Raw genomic sequence first — 15999 nt, 5'->3', positions numbered from 1 at the left:
TCACTAGAGTGCCCAGCAGCCAGCCCCCGGGGGGTGGGGGAAGACACAGCACCTTGAGAGTTCTTCTCTGCGGGAGACTTAGGACCTGCCAGGGTCGATTGCTAAGGACTAACATCTCTAAACACTTCCAAAATTGGAAAGAAATGTATTTTTCTTTTTATAATGGTAAGATGTTGTTGCGTGTACGAAAGGGCAAAGCCTGGGAAATATCGATCTTGCCGGGAGAGGGGAGAGTGGTAAAGATTGTGAACTCTGCTGCCCAACTTCAGATTTCAGGTTTGCCACCAGAGTGCCTGCTGTGTATCAGGATCTGGTACCAAGAGGGGCACAAGTTTGTCAAAGTCTCTGCTGCAGTCTTGCTAGCTCAGCTGTGCAGGTCAAGTTCTGAGGCGGTCTGGTCTCAGAATCCTACGGTATCCAGATCGCGTATCAAGGTGTAAACGATTAACTCACACAAGGTTGCTCATTAAGTACTAGCGCGTCTCTCACCCAGCACCAGGTAGCTCAGAAGGGAAACAGGTGGCACAACTGAAATTGACCTCTGGGTTCCCTTTAAACAAGCGCAGGACCTCGATAAGGACACTTAGCTGGAGAAGGGTGGTCTGGTGTAAGGCCTGGAAACAGGCGTTCAGCAGCCAGAACCCTTCAGGAAAGTGAGTCCAACACCAGTGGACAACCACAGAGAGAACTCCAGAAGGACTTGGGGCCAGCTTTCCCGCCCGGGTTCTCTAGGAAGCCTGATTAGCATTGACCCCGCCCTCGTCACTTCCTGGCCCACGATTGGTCGACGCTCTTCCGCTGCCCGCTCCGGGCGGGGCCGCGGGGCGCTCGGGGAGAGGTCGGGGCGAAGGGGAGGTGGGCGGGGACGTGGGGAGCGCGCGGTGGGGCGGCCCAGCTCCGGGCAGGGCGGGAGGGGGCGGGCCTGGGGCGGGGCCTCCCGGCGGGCATTAGAGGCAGGTGACCCGGGCGGGGCGGGAGAAGGCAGTCAGCCTGCGGCCGGGACTCCGCCGCAGCCGTCGTACACCGCTCGGGCTCACTGGAGGTGGGCGAAGAGTACGAGAGCTCGGGGGAGGAGCCGAGCGGGGCGCGTCCGGAGAGCGCCGCCACCGCCCCCCGGAGTCGACTGGAGCTCGGAGCCCCCTGCAGGGGAGGAGGCGAGCGGCTGGCGGGACGCGGCGACGGGCGCGGACCATGCAGTCCCGGCCCGGCCGGCGCCGCCTGCTCGCTGTGCTGTGAGGTGGTGGGGTCCCCTCCGGCCGCCGCACCCCTCCGCCTTCCAACCCAAGTGCTGTCTCGAGCTCTTGCCCTTCGTCCCGGCCCCGGGACACTGGTGGAAGGCACGGCCTGTCCCTGCCCTGCTCTGCGGGAGTCATGCAAAGGGCTCCGAAGGAAGGGAAGGCTACTCACCCGCCCGCGTCGACCGTGGTCGAGGGGCACCCTGCTCTCTGAAACGTCCCCCACCTGCTGCCATGTGTCGCCGCCACAGGTACCTAGCTTGTCGTTAAACTTTACCAGATCTAGCCTGATTCGGAGTCGCTGGACGGAGGAGCCCGGCTAGCTGCAGACAATCTGCCGCCCAGCAGGATTCTCAGAGGTGAGAGCCCGCGTCTTCCCCTAATCCCAGTTCTCCCAGTTCCTCTGTCCCTTTCTCGGGGACTGAGCTCTCTGGCCCCAGGCACAGCCTGCAGGGCCGGGTTAGGAAAGGGAGGCGGGCGGGAGCAGTCGGGTGGGGGGGGAATCTGAAGTTTGTTTCCAGGAGGTGGAGGGGAGGAAAGGAGTTAAATTAGAGATTGGAGCCCCTCTTACGGAGACCGAGTGGTTGACTCTCCTCTAAGAGGGGTGGTTGTGATTTTTCTTCTTTCCCCTATCTTCTCTTTTTAAGACTTATGTCCTTGGAATCCGAGCCCTAACCGTCTCTCCAGCCCTATCTGGCGTGGAGCTGAGCGCTGCCGGCGGAGGTAGCGCCTTCCCGAAACAGTTTCTCTTCGGACGGCTTTCTTTAAGAGAAAAAGAAACCAACAGGTAGCCAGTCCAGGCGTCACACTCTGGAGAGGAAAGCCCCGGCTGTGGATTCGTCGGTCCTCAGAGACCCGGGCAGCGGGAGGCCAAGGGAAGAAAGGGGGGAGATGGCTCGGCCTGACCCGTCCGGGCCGCCTTCGATGCTGCTGCTGCTGCTAGCGCAGCTGGTGGGCCGGGCAGCAGCCGCCTCCAAGACTCCGGTGTGCCAGGAAATCACAGTGCCCATGTGCCGCGGCATTGGCTACAACCTGACGCACATGCCCAACCAGTTCAACCACGACACGCAGGACGAGGCAGGCCTGGAGGTGCACCAATTCTGGCCCCTGGTAGAGATCCACTGCTCCCCAGACCTGCGCTTCTTCCTGTGTTCCATGTACACACCCATCTGCTTGCCGGACTACCACAAGCCGTTGCCACCGTGCCGCTCCGTGTGCGAGCGCGCCAAGGCCGGCTGCTCTCCGCTCATGCGCCAGTACGGCTTCGCCTGGCCCGAGCGCATGAGCTGCGACCGCCTCCCCGTGCTGGGTGGCGACGCCGAAGTTCTGTGCATGGATTATAACCGAAGCGAAGCCACTACCGTGTCCCCTAAGTCCTTCCCGGCCAAACCCACACTCCCAGGTCCACCAGGGGCGCCAGCTTCCGGGGGCGAGTGCCCCTCGGGAGGCCCGTCTGTGTGCACGTGCCGGGATCCCTTCGTGCCCATCCTGAAGGAGACACACCCGCTCTACAACAAGGTGCGCACTGGCCAGGTGCCCAACTGTGCGGTGCCCTGCTACCAGCCGTCCTTCAGCCCGGACGAGCGCACGTTCGCCACCTTCTGGATTGGCCTGTGGTCTGTCCTGTGCTTCATCTCCACGTCCACCACCGTTGCCACCTTCCTCATTGACATGGAACGATTCCGCTACCCTGAGCGACCCATCATCTTCCTGTCTGCATGTTACCTGTGTGTGTCACTGGGATTCTTGGTGCGCCTGGTCGTGGGCCATGCCAGCGTTGCCTGCAGCCGTGAGCATAGCCACATCCACTATGAGACTACTGGCCCCGCGCTGTGCACTGTTGTCTTTCTTCTAGTTTACTTCTTTGGCATGGCCAGCTCCATATGGTGGGTCATCTTGTCGCTCACCTGGTTCTTGGCTGCTGGCATGAAGTGGGGCAATGAAGCCATCGCAGGCTATGCCCAGTACTTTCACCTGGCTGCCTGGCTCATCCCCAGTGTCAAGTCCATTACGGCGCTGGCACTAAGCTCCGTGGACGGGGACCCAGTAGCTGGCATCTGCTATGTGGGCAACCAAAACCTGAACTCGCTGCGTGGCTTCGTCCTTGGCCCACTGGTGCTCTACCTGTTGGTGGGCACGCTCTTCCTTCTGGCAGGCTTCGTGTCGCTCTTCCGCATCCGGAGCGTCATCAAGCAAGGTGGCACTAAGACGGACAAGCTGGAGAAGCTCATGATCCGCATCGGGATCTTCACTCTGCTCTACACGGTGCCAGCCAGCATCGTGGTGGCCTGCTACCTGTATGAGCAGCACTACCGGGAAAGCTGGGAGGCGGCCCTCACCTGTGAGTGTCCGGGCCCCGATGCTGGCCAGCCGCGTGCCAAACCCGAGTACTGGGTGCTCATGCTCAAGTACTTCATGTGCCTGGTGGTGGGCATTACGTCGGGAGTCTGGATCTGGTCCGGCAAGACCCTGGAGTCTTGGCGGCGCTTCACCAGCCGCTGCTGCTGCAGCTCTCGGCGGGGCCACAAGAGCGGTGGCGCTATGGCCGCAGGAGACTATGCGGAGGCCAGCGCCGCGCTCACCGGCAGGACCGGGCCGCCCGGCCCCGCCGCCGCATACCACAAGCAAGTGTCCCTGTCGCACGTATAGGAGGCCTGGAGACCCAGGGACAGTGCTGGGAGTTGAAGGAGGGGGGGTTGTTTTGCTTGGTAGCTTTGTGAAGGTCACTTCCGTTTACCTTCTTGGTGCTGCTGCCTCCTCCCTGAGCAGCTTGGAGAGGAAAAGGGGGCGGTTTCAAGAGTGTACCTGTCTCCAGTCTTCTACCTGGGAGCTCGGCTCGCCTACGTTGTATCCTAGTTTGCATTTCTTACTGCCTTGTTTAGACGTACCCAGTTTTTAATTTATATGTATTTTAATTTTTAAATTTGTTGCATTTTGGCAACAAAATTTACCTTTGTTTTGGAGGCTTCTCAATCCTCAAGCTGGCGTTGTAATGAGGTTACCGGTGGTTCAGGTCTTTTATTTTTTATTTTTTGGACTGTGTTGTCTAAACTAGGAAAATATATACGTGTGTCTTTTTTAAATTTTAAAAAATTTTTATGTGAACAGTGAAAGGCTGCTGCGACTGGGAAGGTGTCGAGTGTTTTGTTTTTTAAGCTAGTTTCTCCTTTTTATTGCTTAAAATGTCCAAGATACTTAAAGGCTAGCGCTATCTGCTCGGTCTGTGTATACCGACAAGTCCTCCCTGAGAGTAGAACATGTTGTGGTTAGGACCATCCCCAAGTGACATGGTTAGGGGGCTAAAGATTTTGTGAGCCTCCTTAACGTTGCTCAGCAAGTGTTGGTTCTTTTCAGTCATCCTCATTCCTAATAGAGTCTTGAGTACGTTAGAGCTGGGCATAAACACTGGCCATAGTGAGAGCCTGAGGGAGGGTGACTGGCAAAGGTGAATTCTGAACTGGTGAGACGGTGAGGGTTGTGCTAGAGGAGGAGTGAGTGATTCTTAATAAGCTCCAGAAATCCCTTATTATTTAAACAAAACCAAACAATAACAACAGCAAAAACTTGTGCTACAAATTTCAGTAAAAGCGAACCCATTCCCCTCCTCTGGGAGTACTTAGGAATCTTTGCTAAAGGGAGGGGGGGCTCTTTAGATTAAAGGACAAAAAAACGGATATGCTTCCAGTAATTAAAGTAAATTCCCATTGCTTCTTATCTGCTCCTCCCACCCCACCTCCTTTATCATGTTAAACAGTCTTTCTTGCTTTTCTTATTCCTCCTCCTGGAGAGCAGTGATTAGAAGCCACACCCACCCTCCAATGAAGTGTTCCAACTGGGGGAGGGAGGCCAGTTACCTGGGAACAAACATCGACTCAGGGGAGAGAAAACTAGCGTCCCTGAACTAGGGACTGGCTTAAAGCCAGATACCTCCAAAGCAGAGTTTCTGAAAACAAACACGACTTATAACTCCGGCTTTGTAACAGGGGGCAGTGGAGAGAGCCTGTATAGTGATAGACACTCCATTACCCGCCCCCCCCCCCCCAGTTTCTCTGCTATTAGAAGTCTGTTTGCTTTTCTAATCTGTTTAACCATTCATTCACTAAGAGTGTGGGGCCGTTACTGGGAAAGAAATGTTAGTGCACCGGCTGGCAAGTCCCAGTGACCAAGACAGAATGGGGACTAGACCTAGGGAGCTAAAACATTTTAAAGCAATTGAAAGTCCACCAAGCTTTTCCTAGAAAAACAGCTGGAGTCTAGGCATCCTGATTTTCATTTGCAGCACCTGGGGGTGGGGTGGAATGGGTGGGAGTTAAGCCTGAGTCAGCTTGACACCCCTCATCCCCCCCCCCCCCAAGTATTGAGTGGAGAATGCATAGTTGGAAATCTAAATGCTCAAGGCCCAGAAGCTGTTCCTTCACTGCCTCGGCCTCGTGATGCTTGAATCAAAATGAAAATTTCAGTGGCTTCCACTAAACCCTGTTGCACATAGCTGCAGAACTCTCTGCCTGTCTCATTCTGTTTATTCAGAAGCCTCTTCCGGGAACCTCAATAGACTCCCTGTCTCAGCGCCACTACTGTTTTTCAAATGAGGCCCTTTTCTTATCACCTTGACCTCTCGGCTTCTTTAGCACATCTTCCCCAGAAGTTGCTTGCTGCAGGAGTCAGCTGTGCCTAGTTCGGGTTGTTCCCTCTTCACAAAGAAAGTTGTGGCGGAATCTAGAAAAGATGGACAGTGCATCTTAAAAGTTGTGGGATAAAGTGGGTGAAAGTGATTTAATTCATCTTTTAAAATTATTATTTTTTTCATCTTAGCAACATGCCAAAGCTGGGGGGGGGGGAAAAACAATTAATACCCTTTGAAAAAGAAAAAATCTGAAACAGATGCGATGCCAAGGTGTGTGTGTGTGTGTGTCCTATGTATGAAGGAAATGCCTTTGGAGGATGCTTCAGACGTCTCTCTGTTCTCATCTTTGCACTCCCCCTTTCTTCTCTCATACCCTAAGGGAGACAAAGAGAAAGCCCACCTGCTCCCCTGAAGCCGGCATGAGTCTGGCAGGCCAGCCCTAGGGGAGCAGAGGAAGCTGCTTGTGCAGATGGTTACTCCCTCTTTCCCCCACACAGTTTCCCTCTACTTTGAATATCGCTTGGGATAACAAGAAAGGAAAGGAAGGCAAGGCAAGGCTGTGGGGGTAGTTGAGCACTTCTGTGCTGCCAGCTTTTGTAGCTGGGGAGGCCTTGGGTCCCCTTTGAGTTCTAAGGTACATGTCTTTGGCCATCCCGTCACCTCTTTGAGTGCTGTAATGCTTCACAGCTTAGAGGATGAAGATGTAGACAGTCCACAGAGAGAAGTGGGACCTCAGTGACTCTGATGGCCAAATATCAAGGAGGTTTTTAAATTAAATTTATTTAATTTAATTTTATATTATTTTTCCTGCCTCACATTTTGGAGTTGTCTAAATTGGATGAGAATCAATTTTCTTGGTGCCTTATTGGTTTATTCTCGCAACCCTTTTGTCATAGCATCATGTGACCATTACCAGTGACGAGGGCCTGTGTGTGTATGCCTTGTGTGTAATTGTGCGCATGTACAAGCTTAAATAAAGTGCCGGATGGCACTGGTTCTAAGTTGCTATTCATTAGGCTGTTCCCTCCTGGGCCAAGGGCAGCACTAATCTTGACACCGGCTGCCGGGAGAAAACGTCACGGATCATACACCAAACCTTAATAACAGCATCCATGACCTGTACTGGCTCATAGATTGGGAACCCCAGAGCTAGGAAGCAGGGTTGTGTATTTTAATGAACTGCTCCCCCTGCTAAAGAAGCTTCTTTCACTTTTGTGCTCCACAGAAAGACCAAGGGGGGTAGGAGGGACAAAGCTTTGAATAAGTGCTTTCAAACACCGAATGCGGCAAACAGGACTGTCAGAAATCTAGGCAGGTGTGAGGTACAGTGGCTAAGAATTGCCTGCTGCCTCTCTCTGGGCCCCTTTCTTGTCTCCAAAGTCCAATCAAGTGATCCTGGGAACGAAACAGCCTGGGTTGGGGAGGACAGCTCAAAAAAAAAAAACTACCAAGATGTAAAAGAAGAGTGACCAGTAAGCAGGCAGGGTGTAACTGACCTGTTTCAAACACTCAGAGCCTTCTGGCAGCTTGGTGACAATTACCAGATTTATTGCATCCAGGATAATATGTGTCTGTGGTACGTCATTGTAAGAGAATATTAATTCATTTTGTTACAAATTATGTACAGTATGTATGTTTTGTGCGTGTGTATATACGTAATATATTATATATATATAAATATAAATATATGAGAGAGAGATTTAGTGACTTTTTATACGGGTTGGTGCAGGTGAATTTATTACTGAGCCAAATGAGGCACATACCAAGTCAGTGGTTGGCGTCCAGGGCGTTTAGTGCTTGGATGACATGCATACGTGTACAGTGCCTATCCCATGCAGTAAGAATCTTCGCTGTCATGCCAAGTCCAGCGCTCACGTGTCAGAGCCAGCAATATGTTATTTGTAGACAATCAGTTTGAATCTATAGATCATGACTGGCCAATGATTCTAACTCTGAATCCATAACACTAGCAAAGGGAAACCCAGAGTGTCTTGAATAGAGGTTTGGTTTGGTTCTGTGCCTGGGAGTCAAGTCAGTACAACAGCAAATGTGTGTGGTTATGTTAGTCTCACTATCCTTCGCTTGTTGACTTTATTATTTTGAAGTTTTTTTGTATTATATTTGTGGGATGGTAAAATAATGGTTTAAGATTTTTATCAAATATGGAGATTAGTTATTTATGAAAAGCAAAGAAATGTCTATTTTTGTTTCTTTGTTCCCAATTAATGTAGATAACTTTTTAAAAATGCATTAAAGCAATGGTGAGGAAAATACAATGGTGCTGTAGAGTTTTTTTCTCCTATTTAGGGAGAAATGCTTCTAAGAGTAACAGATGCAGGTTGTAACACTATCACCAGATGTCTCAGATGGCCTTAAAGTGGAAGCAGCTGCATTTTTGTCAGTAAAACTGACCAAATTCCAATCGCAAGAAGAGCCACTAACACCACCTTTTCCTCGGTGTGCTGCTTCCTGGATTTCTTCTGTCCATGCTGGGTTGCTTCATTATTCACCTGAAGAAATGAAGGGAGCTCCTTGGAAGATCAGAGATATGGTCCAGCCATGTTCTTTCTGATAGCCGGGTGTGCATGGTGAGGCTGCGTACTCCGGGTGTCTAGTTGAGGGGCAGGAACTCTCAGAGAGGCTTCCTTCAGGTGTTGAGCTCCTATAACTAAATCAGGAGCTGGGAGATGACTAAAATTCACTGAGAATGATGCCCAGTTCCCATACTTACCCATGGATAATTTACAGATGTCAGGATGCTTGTTGTCAGACTAACTTCTACTTGTGGGTTCCTGCCTTGCGAAATTCAAGTGATTCCCTAAGGTAGCCACTATCTCATCCTGTGGCGTTGCCCACTGATATTGAGGCATTGTGGGAAAGTGCATGGGAAAAATGGGGACTCAAGGTTTTAAGTGTATAGGGCAGAGGTATAATATTGACTCTTCATTTAACTCAGTATGATTGCAATGGACTCCTGTATATGTCAGGGAGGGAGAGGGACCGTCTGAGAACTACAGAACAGCCTCTTGCTGAAAGCAACCACAGTTCACACGTACAGGACTCCAGTCAGCATGTCTCCACCTCCTCCTCCTCTCTTGGCTCAACTTTCATCCAGCGGAAAAAGGTGGGCCCCCAGAGTTCTTTTACTTCGTCAAGATGCAAACCATGCTGCCTGGTTGTGAGTATGGGCTGAGGATACGGCCTGATTGTTGGTTCAAATCCCAGCTCCACTATTTATAGACTCTGATCTAGGACACTTACCCTGTTAGTTATTTCAGATTTCTCATTCAGGAAAAGAAGAGAATAGTTACTTTTACTTTGGGGTTCAGGAGATTTAAAAGGTTAAATGGGGTGAAGGTAAGTAAAGCAAGGAGTGCACAGCTGTTCCTGGTGTGGAGACAAGCTTCCTCAGGGTGTCTGCATAAGAATCCGCTGGGGCCCTTCCTGGGAAGTGCATTCTAGCCTCAGCCTCGGAAATTTGAGATTTAGTTAGCTCTGGGATCTTTTTTGGTGGGTTTTGTTTTTATAAAGATATTTGAACTCTAATGTTATGCAAATCTAAAATTACTCATTTAAAAAATTGCATGGATAATTAAGAGCCCTTGTTTGCTTCTTACCCACTCCTCCTAATACTAATAATCTTTTAATTTTGTTGTTTGGAGACAAGGTCTTTCCAGCTGTCTGTAGCTCTAGCTGTTTTGAACTATGTAGCCCATAGGCTGGCTCAGACTCAAGAACTCCAGCAGCCTCAGCTTCCAGAGTGCTGGGATCAAAGGTGTGCCAATGTCTTCACCATGGTACATGGCTACATGTTTACATGTTACAACTAAAAATCCAATGCTGGCCCTTTACTTTGAACTCGACCTCATCCGATTTCCCACTGATGTCCTGGGAGCCAGAGTCCATGACACCATATTGCATTTAGAGAAGTGCATTGTTCATGGACTTCCAACTGACAAGAGGTGGTTTGGTGACCCTATCTTGAGAAACAGTGGGACATTTAAAGGATTGTACAGTCAAAAGCAGTCGTGGAATTACTAAACACAGTTGGAAGCAGCTGACTCAGGTGAGCTAAGGAGCCAGCTAGCCTGTAAGCCATAGAAAGCCATTTCCTTGAACCTGGCTTGAATTCACGGTAGCCATCATAAACAATGGTGCCATGTTGGACATTAGTCATAAAGATTAAAGGTGACAAAGCTGGGGTGGTCTACAGCAACAGGCCCTCGGGTGGGGGGAGGGTTGAGCCCCCGAGGAGTGGGAGAGGGGAATGGGGACAAAAGGAATGTTTGACTTTGGAGGAATTAGTTCTACTAAAGAATAACTGTTGGGTTGGTTGCTGGGCAAGGAAATGAAGCTGCAGCGTTTCTAAGCCATTGTCCTCACCTGAGTGTTTTTTGAAGCCCTCAGAAACACAGGATTTGGTATCTTGCTGTAGCTGTTACGTTCTGGGACTATCACTGAATTTCCTTGCTCACACTGAAACTGCTCAGTTTTTACAGCAGTTATAAGGGTAAGTGTTTAAAAAATTTTTAAAGATCATCTGAGCTTTTCCCTTGTAAAAGAATGTTAACTTTACAGGACTCAAGATGCCTCTACTATACAATTCAAACCCCAAGTGGCCCTTCCTGAGTACTCAAGATCCCATGAGGTGAGATTGCTAACGTTTATTTCAAAGCTATGGACATGTTCTCTTAGTGGCAAACCCACTTAAAACATGACTGAAAAAGCGCCCAAGAAACCAAGGTTGCTTTTTTTGTTTTGTTTTGTTTTTTTGAGACAGGGTTTCTCCAACAGTCCTGGCTGTCCTGGGACTCACTTTGTAGACCAGGCTGGCCTTGAACTTGCAGAGATCTGCCTGCCTCTGTCTCCTGAATGCTGGGATTAAAGGCTGTTCTTAGGTACCAGGGGAAACAGCCTTATTCTATCCTTCGTGGCATTTGCTGGCTGTGTCAGGATTGCAGGTAAGTGGAACAGCTGGCAGTTAGACTGGCGCTAATCTTAGGCTGGAGTTAGGGGTGCTAGGCACCGTCTGCATAGAAACTAGTACTTTACCCTAGGATATTTCGCTGCTGAATGCTCTCTTTCCAAATAGTACTTACTATCCTAAGCATGCAGCTTGTGGGTGAAGGGACAGAGGCAGGCAAACCAGTCATTTTAAAGGTGGCTGAAGACTGGGTTGTGAAAGGTTTTAGCTCGCCTACATACCTTAGTTTATGAAAACGCTGCCTAACTTGATAACCTTTGTTGTTAATACTGACAACTTTGAACCAGGGAATACTGTATTTAGGGATATAAGAAACTGAACCAAGTTGAGCTGCCAAAAAAACCAAAGGTCTGTGTTGTTGAATTAAAAAACAGGAAATGTGAAAGGGTAGTCTGTTTGGAATCTGATACAAAGAAGTCTCACCATAAGCAGTGAGTGAGTCACAAAGCAGCTGTCGCTTTTCAACCTGCAAAAATGGCAGTTAAACTGAGACCAAACACACATTTCAGATCTTTGTCTTTTTTGTTTTGTTTTGTTTTGTTTTTGGAGACGGGGTTTCTCTGTGTAGCCTTGGCTGTCCCTGGATCCACTTTGTAGACCATGCTGGCCTCAAACTCACAGAGCTCCTCCTGCTTCTGCCTCCTGAGTGCCTAATGGGATTAAAGGTGTGCGCCACCGAGCCTGGCTGATCTTTGTCTTTTGTATAACGAAATTGTCATACCCCAGTTAAGGCACAGGCTTCCTGTCTCAAAAAGTAAATACAAACCCTAAGAAGTTGAATTTTAGAGGTTAAAAAAAAAAAACCCCATCCTTTAAAACACAAAAGCAAAAATGGATGAGTGCAGGCAGACGTTTCTCTTTAATCTTCAAAGTACAGATCCCTGAGAAGATGCTAGCTAGTATCTTACCGGTGGTTTGGTCCCCATGCCTCATTTGTCAGAGACTCTACCCACTTTCAGTGACACTTACATATCAGTTGATCCAGGACAACTAAGGCTACACAGAAACCCAGTCTTGGGAAAAAAAAATTAACTTGTGTACATGTTTGGGAATCGATTTTGGGTCCTCTGCAATAGCGGTACATGCTCTTACCCATTTAGCCATCTCTCTGGCTGCAAGATACAAATTCTTAGATGACTTATGATAGGTTCTCCCTTCCTGTCAGTTCAGTTATTCGATGCCAAGAACAAAGGGATCCACTGTCAGAAGATCTGACTTCACATGTGGAAAAAGTAAGTGTGTAGCCTGAGCAAGGCTTAATAACAGTGGCTGTTCTTCCTTCAGGAGCCTCACTGAGGAGCAGAGGCAGGGAGTATTTAAGATTTCCAGACCTACCCTGGATACATACTTAAAAGTCCTTGCCTCAAAACAAAACCAAAACCGTTAGGTTGGGTTTATTCCCACCTGAAATACACACTTGAAACATGTTTTAAGCAACCCCAATTCAAATCCCCCTCTTTTTGTTTTACTCCCTGTGGAACTTTTTTTTTTTTTTTTTGAGACAGGGTTTCTCTGTGTAGCCCTGGCTGTTCTGGACTCACTTTGTAGACCAGCCTGGACTCAAACTCACAGCGATCCACCTGCCTCTGCCTCCCCAGTGTTGGGATTAAAGGTGTGCACCACCACACCCAGCTGTGGAACATGCTCTAATTTGATATATTTAGTCACTTCCTTTTCTTCGGGGTTATACCTGTAATTCTCATCTACCGTGACTCTTCCTCACAGTGATGAACTGTCCAAACGAGGCATGAACTGGAGGGTGTCACTAAGTACTATGGCTAGACAGACTTCTAGTTCAATGCATTATCTTCAGGTAGGAAACATTCCTAAAACCAGCATCGTTTCGCTCCCTCCCCCCACTTTTCATCATTTTATTTTTTGAGACAGGGTTCCTCTGTGTAGCCTTGGCTGTCCTGGATGCACTTTTGTAGACCAGGCTGGCCCCAAACTCAGAGAGATCCAGCTGTCTCCGCCCCCGTGTGATGCTGAGATTACAGACCTGTACTACGGCACCTGGCAGCCAGTGGTTCTCATCCTGTGGTTTCGACCTCTTGTGTAAGGGTGGGCTAGGGGTATGGGTTAGTGGAACCACCTGTTCACAGGGGTGGCGTATCAGAGAGCCTGCATCTCAGTTATTTACACTATGACTCATAACTAAGCAGAATCACAGTTACGAAGTACCAATGAAAATAGCTTATGGTCTAGGGGCACTACAACATGAGAAACTGCATTAAAGGATCGCAGCATTAGGAGGGTTGAGAACCACAATCATCACGAGTGAACTAGAGGCATAAATTAAGCAGCTTGGTCAGGACCCAGGTAAACACAAGTTCTAGAGAGGGATAATGGCCTGTGGGCAGAGAACTGGTACAAACACACTAGCCATACTTTAATTAAAATAGAATTTATTAGCTTTTCTTTTAATATAAACATGAGAAAGAAAAACCACGTTAACTTGTAGCATTCTTTTCAAAATAAAACCACAATCAATACTTGAATCTCTAAGCTCTGAACTCCATAGACAATGTTTTTTTGAGGTGGTAGATTGTAATATTTCATACATCCTTCCTTAACATTATGTCTGTCCTTTAAAAAGGATGAACCTGGCAGCATTTGAGAGCGTGTGAAGCACTGAAGCCTCCAGAGAAAGTATTCCTGGCCCACAAAGGTCTTGCTTACAGGTGAGATTCCCAAGGTTAGATGTGAGAAGAAATAGAACGCACATAGCTGTAGAGTGCAAATCTTTTATTATTTCAGATTTAGGCGCTGCTGTCATCATTTTCCTAATCATTTACTCCCTGCCTTTTAAAGCTTGTGCTTGGCATGCCCAGGGTGCCTACACAACAGGCCAACATGCAGAATAGATTTTTTAATTGCTAATTTCACCTGCTGTTTGAGGATCTGATTCCTTTTCCTTTGTTACATGTGAGTTAACACTGCTTTTCTTACCCTCCCTTAACTGAATGTAAAGACACTTAGGTGATCAAAGCAGTTAGAGCCTAGCCTGGCAAAGAAGGACTTGAAAAAATGAGTGCTTCCATGGGAATACAAGGCAGGCCCAATCTCAAAGCAGCTAAGCTCTGATGCCCGGAGAATTAAAATGCTACAAACTCATGAACCATTACTTAAAAATTTTAAGTTACCTTTCTTTTCAACTTAATTCCCCAAATTTGCAATACTAAGTTTTTAATTTTAATTTTTGGTTCGGAGTTTGCAATCTTCAAGTAACAAATTAAACTAGCTTAATTATTTCAAAGTGGTAAAATTAAAACTTTTAAATGACACTTTATGAGAATTTGTGGCTTTTATACTTCTGCTGCCATGTCCCCAGAGAGCCCAGGCACAATACAGTAAGTGTGAAGCTATCACTAATTTTGGGGGCACCTTTGTATTTTTGCTACTTGATCATGATCACTGGACTGCTATGTTGTTTGGCATTATGAAGATATCTTTTAATACATTTGTTTAATAAATAAGAGAAAAATCATCAGAAAATGAGAAGCACCATTACATTAATAGTTCACAGGAAATGCAGTGTGGACCCAACAGAAGCAGCCAACAACCAATACTTTCTCTTTATGGCTCCAGACATACCAAAATGCTAGCAAGCAGTGCTTGCAAAGCACATGAATGGCGAGTGCTACCCAGCAGCTTTTTGGTAATTTAAACTGATTGCCAATAATGACTAGCAGCTTTGATGATACAGTGGGAGAACCTTTAATACCTAATGATGCTACAATCTGCTCCTAGGTGGTTTCGTGAGTGTTAAGTATCCCATGTTTGGGGCTGAGGAGTGTAGCTCTGTGGACGAATGTTCACCAAGCACATGCTAGGTCCTCAGTTTGATTCCCAGCACCACAAAATGGGAAAGGAGTCTCATGTTTTAATGGTAATAATACTGAATGAATTCTAAAAGCATATGCAGCAGTTGGGTAGGGGGCAACAACAAAAACAAGAAAAAGAAAAGTTATATGGTTAGTGTCTTTAAAGTCTAAAAATTTGAGCCAGGCATGGTAACCCCAGCACCTGGGAGGTAGAGGCTGGAAGATTAGGAGTTCGAGGACAGCCTCAAGCATACATTGGGTTTGAGGCCAGTCCAGGCTATGTAAGACCCTGTCTCAAACAAAAGTCTAAAAATTGAAATAATTAAAAACCTCACATATTTCACAGCCATTGGCCTACATGGTAAGCAATATCTGTGTGTGATCAGAGCTTTTGCTTTGGAGTGGTTTTGTAACTGTTTACATTACAAGGGACAGAGAGTGGTTGCTTTGACAAGGTCCCATTCTTTCCTATGGAGTCAGCAGTCACTGTCCAGAGTCTTCACTTCGAGGTCTTTCCATTCGGTGGAGTCCCACCTCTGCTGGCCTCTGACCAGGAGAAGTGCTATCTCTGCAGTCTTTGTCACTGAGGAGTCCCTGGTGTTCCCACTCCTCAAGCCTCTCTCTTAAGAGAGGATGGCATTAGAGCGCTGCATACCAATGAAATTATCAGCGCTTAAGGATCTTCTCATAGCAGCTCTACACAAGTCTTTGTATTTGTCTTCACACAATCTTGAAATGGCCTAGGAAAGGTGATCAAACAAAAGAGAGGTTTAAAAAGAGAATGTAATTTTTAAAAATTTACTATTTATTTATTTATTGATTATGTATGCAGTGTTTTGCCTGCATGTATACCTGCAGGCCAGAAGAGGGCACCAGATCTCATTATAGATGGTTGTGAGCCACCATGTGGTTTTTGGGAATTGAACTCAGGACCTTTGGAAGAGCAGACAATGCTCTTAACCTCTGAGCCATCTCACCAGCCCCCGGGAATGCATTCTTAAGCCAAACAAAACAAAGGAACAAACTACCTCCATGGAGCAGGCAGAGGACTACTGGGGTACTAAGAGTCTAAGCAGATGCAACCATGTATCTGAAGAGGAAGGGCTACAGTGCTGTCTTGGAGATGCTACTTCTGGCTACTTCACTCATCTTTTCAGGGCTTGGAAAAAGGGAACTTGATTAAGTTACTGGAGAGATGGCCCAGTGGGTAAAGCGCTTGCTGTGCATGCATGAGAACTGGAGTTTGCATTCCATGGCATGCATGTAAGGTCTGGCCAGGCTTGGTCGAAGGAGGATTCCAGGGCCTCAATGGCCCATGTAGCAACCTGGGGA

At 47.8% G+C, this 15999-nt stretch overlaps 2 protein-coding genes across 4 annotated transcripts in view; one reads left to right on the top strand and one right to left on the bottom strand.

Annotated features, from left to right (window-relative positions):
- The first annotated feature begins 1221 nt into the window (after nt 1-1221).
- Fzd5 (frizzled class receptor 5) lies at nt 1222-4287 on the top strand. Of its 2 annotated transcripts, none has more exons than XM_051153949.1 (2): nt 1222-1486; nt 1883-4287. In XM_051153949.1, exon 2 carries the CDS (start codon nt 2127-2129, stop codon nt 3882-3884), a length of 1758 nt encoding a protein of 585 aa, XP_051009906.1. In that variant the 5' UTR covers nt 1222-1486; nt 1883-2126; the 3' UTR covers nt 3885-4287. The 2 variants fall into 2 exon arrangements, with proteins under 2 accessions (XP_051009906.1, XP_051009905.1); XM_051153948.1 differs by having other exon boundaries at nt 1222-1594.
- Nucleotides 4288-13173: 8886 nt separating this feature from the next.
- Nucleotides 13174-15999, bottom strand: part of Ccnyl1 (cyclin Y like 1) — a 37788-nt gene continuing 34962 nt past the window's right edge. The window contains exon 8 of one of the 2 annotated variants that reach the window (XM_051153947.1): nt 13174-15407. In XM_051153947.1, coding sequence (XP_051009904.1) covers nt 15291-15407 — 117 coding nt within the window. In that variant the 3' untranslated portion in view covers nt 13174-15290. The remainder of the gene's footprint in view (nt 15408-15999) is intronic. The other variant, XM_051153946.1, reaches the window with a different exon arrangement.

This window comes from Acomys russatus, chromosome 12 (assembly GCF_903995435.1).
Source record: "Acomys russatus chromosome 12, mAcoRus1.1, whole genome shotgun sequence".
Lineage (NCBI taxonomy): Eukaryota > Metazoa > Chordata > Mammalia > Rodentia > Muridae > Acomys > Acomys russatus.
Note: the sequence above shows the minus strand (reverse complement) of the source record. Positions and strands in the feature narration are given on the sequence as shown.